Source organism: Aplysia californica, unplaced genomic scaffold, assembly GCF_000002075.1.
Source record: "Aplysia californica isolate F4 #8 unplaced genomic scaffold, AplCal3.0 scaffold00877, whole genome shotgun sequence".
NCBI classification, from domain to species: Eukaryota; Metazoa; Mollusca; class Gastropoda; order Aplysiida; family Aplysiidae; genus Aplysia; species Aplysia californica.
Window position 1 is genome coordinate 132,128 of NW_004798147.1, and position 10,314 is coordinate 142,441.

The window sequence follows — 10,314 nt, forward strand, 5'->3', positions numbered from 1 at the left end:
CATCTATTGTCTTTATCTCCCCTCCTTCTTTTTTGTGTTTTTTTACTCTCTTGTAACACCTCTAATCTTCGGCTCTTATATGACTTCATTATGTTGCAAGTGCTGTAAAACACTTACTAAAACTAAACTAAAACTGATTGGTCTCCAGGCCTATTCGACCGTTGGCACGCCCGACTACATTGCTCCTGAAGTGTTTATGCAAACTGGTTACTCCAGCTCCTGTGATTGGTGGTCTCTAGGAGTCATCATGTATGAGATGCTTATAGGTGAGTACTGTTGCAGGTGCTGTGTGGGTCATGTATGACATGCTTGTAGGTGAGCCATGAAGTTGAGTTTAGTGAGTCTCATGTGGGATGTTGTTATGTGAGTCACTTTGGATGTATTGTCTGTGTGAGTCACTTTGGATGTATTGTCTGTGTGAGTCACCTTGGATGTATTTTCTGTGTGAGTCACCTTGGATGTATTGTCTGTGTGAGTCACCTTGGATGTATTGTCTGTGTGAGTCACTTTGGATGTATTGTCTATGTGAGTCACCTCTGATGTATTGTCTGTGTGAGTCACCTCTGATGTATTGTCTGTGTGAGTCACTTTGGATGTATTGTCTATGTGAATCACCTCTGATGTATTGTCTGTGTGAGTCACTTTGATGTATTGTCTGTGTGAGTCACTTTGGATGTATTGTCTGTGTGAGTCACTTTGGATGTATTGTCTATGTGAGTCACCTCTGATGTATTGTCTGTGTGAGTCACCTTGGATGTATTGTTTCGAGTAGGTAATTCTTGACCTCCACTGGTAGTTCTACTTCTCTCCCCTTTGTTCTTCTGTTTTTTTCTCAACCCTGGATGACCATATATTGTGTTGGTGTTCAAATGTTTTTATGTGAGTCACCTATGGTATGTTATTGCCCCCCCCCTCTCCCCCGGCAGTTCTACCGACTGAAGTGTCTTTAGGCCTTTTTCAAAGGGAAGATATTAATGTGTTCTCTTGCACAGTAGAATTGTAAGTGGGCTGATTTATCAATGTCATGCTCTATCTCTGCTGGAACAACATGGGGGGAACTGCTGCTTTTTCTTCCCTCATCCTTACTATCGTCATTGTTCTCTACTTTTGTATGTTTGTCAGTCACTTGTGAACTGCTATTTCCGAGTGCCTTGATAGTCGAAGCAGACTTTGTGCTGTTGAGGCTAGAGAGGTGAACAGAGTAAACCTGATTCCCTGTTTAGACTTCTCTGTTGACTTCCACCCCTTGGCGCTCATGTGACCTTATGCAGTTGCAAGTGCCGTAAAACCTTAATAAAACAACTAAATCAAGGTATGTTGTTAAATGATTCTCTGAGGTGGGTGGTTGATGGGTGCTCTGATGTGGTTTGTTCCTTCTTTCCTTTTAGATGTGTATTGTCCTTATCTCTCCTCTTTCTTTTGTTTGTATGCTATCATCATGCAACACCTCTAATCTTCAGCACTTATTCATAATAAATATGACCTGATTGTGTTGCAAGTGCCAATAAATTCTTTTAAAAAAACCCTCACGTATATGGCCATATTATTTGTGACTCCACGGTGGAATCAGGCGTTTGGCTATTTTTGGGTATATGCGCGTTAAAAGTATCATCATAAATCTTCTTCATTGGTCTTGAATTTGGTGCAAAAAATGCCCATCTATCTTGAATAGAAGTTGAGATATTTACAATTGAAGGAGGTGGGGATCACTTTGTTTTAGAGGTAAAATTCATGAGAAAGTGGCCGCCAAAGTTGGGTAGCTTCAGTGGCTTGAGAGTCCTTGAAAAAGGAAAATAATATTGTTGTCGTTCTTCAAATGTTTTTATGTGAGTCACCAATGGTATTTTGTTATGCAAGTCACTGATTTATGGATGGCCAAGTTAGCATTTTGTGTTTGACGTCTGTTGAGAAAACATACGTACTGTGTCGCTGTGATTTTTGTCTTCTGTTTGTGTTTTATGTCCCTGAGATGTGTGTTGTTCTTGTGAAATGACTTCTTATATATGTGCTTTTCTTTACTCAAGCAAAAAGAAGCTTTAAGTAGTCTCTTTTGAGTTTCTGAGATCCTTCAACAATTGAAATGCACAAAAATCCCTTATGCCAGTATTATTATTTAGTCTTTGAGATGACCTGTAAAATGAGGTCAAACCGCAGGTTTCATCTCTCGTTCATGCTCCCCACCTCCAGGCTACCCTCCATTCTGCTCAGAGAACGCACAAGAAACCTACCGAAAAGTCATCAACTGGAGAGAAATGTTGGTCTTCCCTCCGGAGATGCCCATCTCCAACGAGTCCAGAGATCTCATAAAAAGGTAAGTTCATTCCTGTACATCTCTCACCCAGACACAAACATGAACACGCCCCAATACAACACACAGAAAGACTCTGCCACAAGTCACAAGACAAAAATGACTGACACACGTAGCTAGACACGATCACACAACTCGCCTATACACAAAGTTTAGACAGTACAACACAGTACAACGTGATCACACACCTATGCACATCTAAACACTACACACATATGCTACAGCACGGTTCACCCACACTCACAGCTCAATTGTATCCATGCTATTTTTAGACAAAAAACTGGTTGCTCTTATAAAATCAGCCAACATAAAATGCGCATAGCCTGACCCAAATTCTGCCAAATCAAGACTCGCTCCTCCCCTTAATGCACCGCTCTTGTGCATTCAACACAACCCACTTGTGCTCATCTGGCAGACCACCCGTCCATAAAAACAGCATGTCTGTACGTAGAGTTAGATGGACACTGGTACGCTGCCCCCCCTTCCCTTTTTTTGTTCGGATTTGATGGTGCTTCTGATGTTTGTCTATGTTTACAGATTTTGCTGTGATCCAGAGCACAGGATTGGTGCTAATGGTGTGGAAGAAATCAAGGCTCATCTCTTTTTCCGTGGGGTAGACTGGGAGCATATCAGGTATGTAGATGGCAATGAAGGGCATATGCACACGCTAACACGCTTGCACCCACTTGCTCTCTCAGTTAATGCACCGATCATTCCTTTCATGGAAAGGGGGCCCAGCTAGTATACTGATAAGTTCTTGTAGATAAAAAGGAGCAGTTTTATTTACACATTTGAAACACACGACACAGATTTTAAATATTATTCTTTTACAGGGAGCCAATGCAGTTCTTTTAATAGTTGAGTGACATGGTCTCGATTTTTAGAGCTTGTTTTCAATCTGGCGGCATTGTTTTGAATGACTTGTAAACGATTAAAATAGTTGTTGTTCAGACCTGCTAGGAATGAGTTACAATAGTCTTACCTAGATAGGATAAGAGATGTTACCAATGTTTTTGTGGTCTCTTCGTTTAGGTACTTTCGAACTCGGTCTATCCTTCTCAGCTCTGTGACACTTTTCGCCCGATTTTGTTACCTTTAGTAAGGGTGACTCAGCGTCACGGGGTTAATGATCCCTGAAGTGATTTTGCCAGTGCGGGTTAAAAAGTTCGCATCTCTGTCTACGTTTGAAACATTATAACTTCTTCCTCATCGCACACTGAAACCATTTCACTGATGTGCTAAAAGCTCAATGTCTTGAAGTTTATTCTGCGTTGAATGGTTAATTTCTGTGCCTTAGTTTTTGTTCTAGACAAGTGTTATGTAGAGTACCCAATTTGTTCTATTTTACTTACATACTTATGAATAAATGATTGTTTATTTTAAAATAGCAGAACAGATCTCTCCAAAATCTGTGTTAAACTGACTATGAATATCATGTCTTTTACCATGAGAAATCTTAAATCTGCACAAGTAGTAATAGTCAAGTTATAAGAGAAGAAAGATACGCCTCTGAATTTTTAAAAGTAAACACACTGAGAGTTAGCTCTTGCTTTACCGTTAAACAAGAGAAAGTTACTCTGCGTTTGTTCATGAATCATGCTGTGTCTGTGGCAGCCTGCATACAACTAAGAAAGATATATTATGCGATTTTTAAAAAACACAAAACTGTGTAAATACATGGGAAGAGATAAACTTCTTGTATGGAATAAAAATAATGGCGGCAGCTAACACGTTCATTTTTAGTTTTTATGTTGGAAATATGCAAGGACACTTTTGAATGTAAAGAAATCAGAACATTGTCAGTTATTGCAAATAGTCGTAGAAACGAAAAAAAAAGCTGGAAAAGCTTGGTGCTGATTCAGTGTCCCTGGAAAGCTAAAAATTATTCTTATGATTCAATTACGAGAAGTCATCCCTGTTATTCAGTTAACTTACAAAACCTAGACTCCTCGTTTTAAGAAAAGTAAGGAATTTCTGGAGTGGTGGAACAGACACTGTTCGTTTGTGTATTGCAATGGAGATGTATTCTGGCACTAAAATCGATTTGTACTTCTTCATAGAGAGACAACAGGGTAATATTTATAAACTTTCGAAAAAATATGTGAATATTCACGATTATATCAGACACATAAAGTTGTATTCATATAAGTGTGTATGCGTGTGTTTGTGCGTGTGTATGTGTATATGTGTGTGTGTTTGTGTGTATATGAGTGTGTGTGTGTGAGTGTGTGTGTGTCGCGTGCATGAATATTTTTCTTCATTTATGTAAAGCGCCTAGAGCTGTGTTTACACGGGAGTGGGCGCTATAGAAATGATCATCATTATTATTATTATTATTATTTGGAGGAATTACTTCATAGCAAATTGTGTTCCAGATGGATAAAGTTGCAAAGTTACAGCTTTCTACTATATGCGCAGATATAATCTTTTCTGAGTATCTGCACCAATGTTTTGTCGTTCATGTTCCAAAAGTTCGACAGTTTTTGTCGTGCCATATTTTTATAGGGGGCCTTTTTTTCATTCGCACTTATCCTAAAAAAATTACAATTTAGCATTGCTGACTTTAGCCCGTCTAACGAAATAACCAGACAAGTTACAATATCCGCTCTTTTTTGAGTCTTAAGAGCAGAAATGCGTGCTTTGGGTGCATTAAATGATAATTACCATAAATACAAGGATACACCTGAAACTCTACGTTGAAAAGTGCCAAACATTAAGTCAGCCCAGACTGAGCGACGACAGGGAGCTGACCCCATGATCCCGACGTGATAAGGTGCTCGGCAGGGAACCCCCCACTACAAGTAAAATTCCACTGCCGGTGCGCTGTGGAGGATATGTGTCGTGATGCAGTGGAATCAGACACTTGTCAATCATTGGGAATATGCAGTTATTGGTATAATCTTAAATTCTGTTCATATGTCTTGCTTTTAATGAAAAACCCCCCCATTCATCTATCTTGAAAAGAGATGGATGTGCTATTGAATCTTGTTGGGGTTGCCTGATGTCAGAGGTAAAATGTGTGAGAAAATGGTTGCCATAGTTTGGTGTAGTGTCCTTGGAAACCACAAATCTACTTTTTGTGCCTTTCATCAATGTTTCCTGTAGAATCCACACAGACATGTGTTTTGAAAGGATATAAAAGGTGTTTAGCCCAAAACAAAAAAAAAAGCACTAAAGATTGGCCCACGGGTAGAAAAATATCTTCAGTTTCATTATTTTGTCAAGCGCTTGATGACACCACAATGCCACACCTATGGTATGCCAGGTATATTGACACACACACACACACATTCACACACAAGCCTGTGTGCTTAATGAAGTTTTTTTTTCTTTTTTGGATCGGTAATTTCTTTTAGTGACATAAATCGAGACAATTTTTGTTCATGCTTTATCATGGACATTCCTTTTGCTGATTATCTGATTTTCAGGTCGGGAAATCGGGAAAAAGTCGGGAATTTTGAGATGGGTCGGGAGGTCGGGAAAAAGTCGGGAATTTTGTGATGGGTCGGTAAGTCGGGAAAGGATAGGGCCTTGTGTAATGTGTAGCTATCTAGACTGTATGGTTGATGAATCCTGAAGAGGAAACGTAATTGAACCGCTGTGGCGGAAGTGTATGTGTGACACCGAGGCTCGATCGGGAAGAATCAAGATCTACTTTTGCTTTCGTTACCGCCCAGAAATTTTCAGGTAATAGTCTGATAGATAACGCAACATTTGTAACATGCAGGTTATGCATTATGAACGCTGTGACGCCTTGAAAATAAATCAATATTAAAAATTGCCCTCTGCTGTCGCTTGGGGGAAAAAAAAGAAAAAGAACTTATACAAGCGTCTTGACAGGTTCGCCCTCCTGACCGTTCAATGAACCTGTGAGTACCGGCGGTCTGAGCGCTGTGAAGTATAGGATTCCTTTATAAGATACACTCGTGGAAGGGGATTGGTTGGGGGGGGGGGGCCTGAAGGCAACGCTAGAGGACAAAAACTGAACTTGGAAGCAAATTTTTAGCATTTTGATAACTACTTTAGAGCTCTCTGCAAAGCGCGCGTTGGTGCAGGCCTTGTGTGGAATCGGGATCCGTAATGCCTTGTTATTGAACTAAAGTGTTCGCGTTTCATTGGATGGGGTGATTGTAATTTATATCTAGATCTATATTTTAATTTAGCTTTCTGTTCAAGATTGACAGATTTTCAGTGTCACTGCATCTTGCCCTCCCTCAGTTCTTACACCTCTCACACTGAATAGGTGTACTTGAGCCATTCTAGTTATTACTAATATTACTCTTCTTTGAGTTTGACTGGTTATTGACAGTCGATATTCTAGTTCTAGGTCTTTTCTCAGGCTCAAAACAGGATTCATTTTTTTATATCGGGCCTATAGTTTGTTATGTTGGCTAATATGATGAGGGGAAAATATAAATAAGTAAGAACAGACTGAAATACCAAAGTCTCTCAAGATCCAAGTGCCACACTGACATTTTGTTGACTGGATATAATGTACCTACATGTGTGTGTGTGTGTGTGTGTGTGTGTATTCACAAACATATACATGTATTATATTAGATATAAATGGAGCACACGCTTTCATTGTTATGTAACATGTACCTGGAAAATGGATGAGGCCCCTCCCTTGGAAAATTGAGAAGCTGGGTTGGCAGTCACCCAGTATTATAGTCATCTATTGTTTGAAGACTATACTACAAAATGTACATTTGCATTCATTGATAGACATTTTGACTTTTTATCATTGATAGATGGGCTTTTTGGGGATCATTCTTGACGCGCAGCGCTTTTTCATGTACATTAATGTGTTTTTGTATTTCTCTTTTCTCAAACTTTCCTGTTGTTTCAGGGAGCGCCCAGCCTGTATTCCAGTAGATGTGAAGGGCATCGATGATACCTCTAACTTTGATGAATTCCCAGAGATTGATTTGAAACTTCGTAAGTATTTTTGTATTCTTTTTTCTTTCAGTCAGAGATTTTTCTGCTTTCCTTAAGTAGGACATTGTGCCCTCCCTCTCAACCAGACATTTTTCTCTTCCTCCCCTCTCTTAGACATTTTTCATTTCTTTCATTCCCTCTCAGCCAGACATTTTTCTCTTCCTCCCCTCTCTTAGACATTTTTCATTTCTTTCATTCCCTCTCAGCCAGACATTTCGTTTCCCCTCTTTTCTCTCTTTCTCTCTCTCTCTATCCCCCCCTCTCTGTCTCTCTTTCTCTCTCTCAGCCTGACATTTTTTATATTCACCCCCCCCCCCACACACACACACCATTTTTCTATTCTTTGCCCTTCTCTTATCAGTGCTTGCGGACTTCCGCAAATTAGCAGAATTCCGCAAATGGAAAAACTTCTGTAAAAATTCGTGCCAGAAAAAAAATGAATTTAAAAAATATTATTTTCAAAATTGCTAAATAAAAAATTTCTGTAATGACTAATAGTCAACAATAGCCAACCCATACTGGAAGTGCTCTTTTATTTGAAAGTGTAGACAGTGTCTTCTACTTTCACTTTCTAAAGCACAAAGCAGAGCACCAGCTCTGTAAACAAGAGGAAGACATGACGATTGTGGTTCAATAGATCTTGGGCCTGCCAAGAAAAGAAAACTCTGAAGAAAGCTTGATTTTTTCACCAGACTTGTTTATTTGTACATATTGTTACGGATTTAAGTTGAATATAAGCTGTCAAGTTATTTAGATCTAGAATCTAGGTTCTAGCTGTTTTACTGTTATAATAGGATTCTACATATTATGGTGCAAACCAGCACATGCAGAAAAAAAAGTTGAACTTTAACAGTCAAGTTTTATAGATCTATCTGTTCTACTACTGTTGTGGATGTACAGTATCAGTACAAGGGAGAAAGCATGGCTTTGGATATGGATTAACACTAGCAGAAAATTATGTATGCAAGGTATTTTTTTTTCTCACTTATTTTCTTGTTCAATTCAGGTTTGAATAGCCAGAAATGGCATACTTAGAATGCCCTGAAACCAAAAAATCTCTAACTTAAGGGGCACGCTGTCCCCACTTCAATCCCCTGGCAGGGCGCTGCCCTTGACCCGAAAATCCTTGAAAAATGTTATCAGCTGCTGGAAGCTCTGTCTAATCCAGATTTTTTTCTGGTGGTTTTCCCCTGTCTCGGCCAGACAGTATTATGTGCTCTCCACCCCCCTCCCCACTTATTCAAATATTTTTCTTGTGTTTGCGCTGCCCCGCTCTGCCAGACATCTTTCTGTTGTTTCCTTTCCGATTGCATCATACTTGAAGTCTGTTGTTTATCATTTACTGGGCCGTCCTGCTCAGTTTGTCTGTGGGTCCATTCAGCTTCTAACCAGACATTTTTCTCTCCCCCCCACAGCTTCCCAGCCGGAGGAGGAGCCACGTGAGGTCAAGTACAAGGACTGGGTTTTCTTCAATTACACCTTCAAGCGCTTCGAGGGACTCACCCAGCGGGGGCCTCACCCCTCGCACCCTCCCCTGCACAAGAGTTGAGGTGGGGGGGGAGACAGGGAGGGAGACAGAGAGCTGGCAGAGCTGCAAGTCTCCACCACTCAGAGTTGGTCCAACAGTACCACACCTGCCCACCCATCCCCTTTCACTTGTATTTCAGAGCAGTAAAAGCTGTGTGAAGTCTTGATAGAGTGTCAGGTTCTGGGAGAGTGGTGGCTGCATGGTGTGTGTGACGAAGGATTCTCTCTGTCCAAATTCAGCTCTGTCCAGCCAGTGCAATGTTTCATACTCTTCTGTGCAGATTTTTAAAAAGTCTTTTCCAAGCTTTGATTTCTTTTGTTCGTAGGTCGTTGTTGGTGTCTGGTAGAGGAGGTGCTGCCTGGAGAACTGAATATCGTTTTTGTCAACTTTTGTAAGAGTTGCTGTGTAGAAAAAACTGAGAACAGTCGCAACTTTTTGAAGAGTCTTAAGGTTGGAGACAAAAATGGGAAATGTTAACTTTTGTTACGGATTTGATGCTAATGTTTTGAGAAATAAAACCAGAAACTTTGGAAGAGGTTAGAGGTTGCTGTCCAGAGTACTGAAACTTTGTAAACTTTTGGTAGTAGTCAATTATTGGAGAAAAAAAATTAAACTAAACGTATGCTCAAGTTTGAAGTTGATACCTTTTTCGAAATAATTAAAGTTAGTTCCATTGTAATGAGAGAAATCAAACCATTTCCTGGCAACTGTTTCGTGGAGTTGAGAGGAGCAGCCCCCCCAAAAAAGGCTGTGTCAGTTCTCCTGGTGGTGTGTGGGTGGACAGAGCTTGTAGCAGCACTGCTGGCTGGCTGTGGGATGTGTTATCGACTGACCTGGGGTGGTCAAGCACGGCTCCACTGTGTAGAGATTCTGCTCTGTTTGGAGCAGACAAATTGTGTACAGGCTGCAGACAAGTTGTAGTTTGCTGTAGATTATTTTGCTTTTTATTTTGTTTTGTTTTCCACCGTCTTTTTTAAATTTCCCCGCATCCCCTTTCTGTTGCCACTGGCTCTTTATTCTCTGTGATCTGTCGTAGTTGGTGATGAATGTCGGTGTATGTGAGTTATGGTGTTGAGGGGAAACTATCAGTGGAAAAAGTGAGATATCATTTTGAGCAGAAATGGCCATATTGGAGGTCATGATGTTGAGGGAAAAAGGCCGATTTAGAGAGTAATGATTTTGTTGAGGGTAAATGACAGTATTAGAGGTCATCATGTTGAGGGGGAAAGGCCATAGAGAGTTGTGAGTTTTAGTAGAAAAATGGTCGTATTTGTGAAGTTATGTGTTGAGAATTTTAAAGGCTGTACTGGAAAAGTGAGTTTCGATGTTCTTGAAAATTGAACTCGATTTTAACTTGGGTAGCAGATGTGAAAGTGTTCATTATATTTTTGAGTTTTAGAAGAGAGAGAGAGAGAGATGATTAAAATGTGTTGATCATGTGTGCTTTTTTTTCTGTATTCCAGAGAGTCATAAGAACTCGTAGATGATTTTTCTTTTGTTCCATGCTGGTGTGAAGAGATTTTATTTGTTCACAGTCTGT

At 40.1% G+C, this 10,314-nt stretch overlaps 1 protein-coding gene across 1 annotated transcript in view; it reads left to right on the forward strand.

Moving 5' to 3' along the window:
- LOC101863624 (serine/threonine-protein kinase 38-like) overlaps window positions 1–9,510 on the forward strand; it is a 32,880-nt gene extending 23,370 nt beyond the window's left edge. The window contains exons 10-13 of the mRNA XM_035972857.1: window positions 2,188–2,311; window positions 2,846–2,941; window positions 7,158–7,246; window positions 8,662–9,510. Of these exons, the coding sequence (XP_035828750.1) occupies window positions 2,188–2,311; window positions 2,846–2,941; window positions 7,158–7,246; window positions 8,662–8,795 (443 nt within the window). The 3' untranslated portion in view covers window positions 8,796–9,510. The remainder of the gene's footprint in view (window positions 1–2,187; window positions 2,312–2,845; window positions 2,942–7,157; window positions 7,247–8,661) is intronic.
- The last annotated feature ends 804 nt before the right edge of the window (window positions 9,511–10,314 follow it).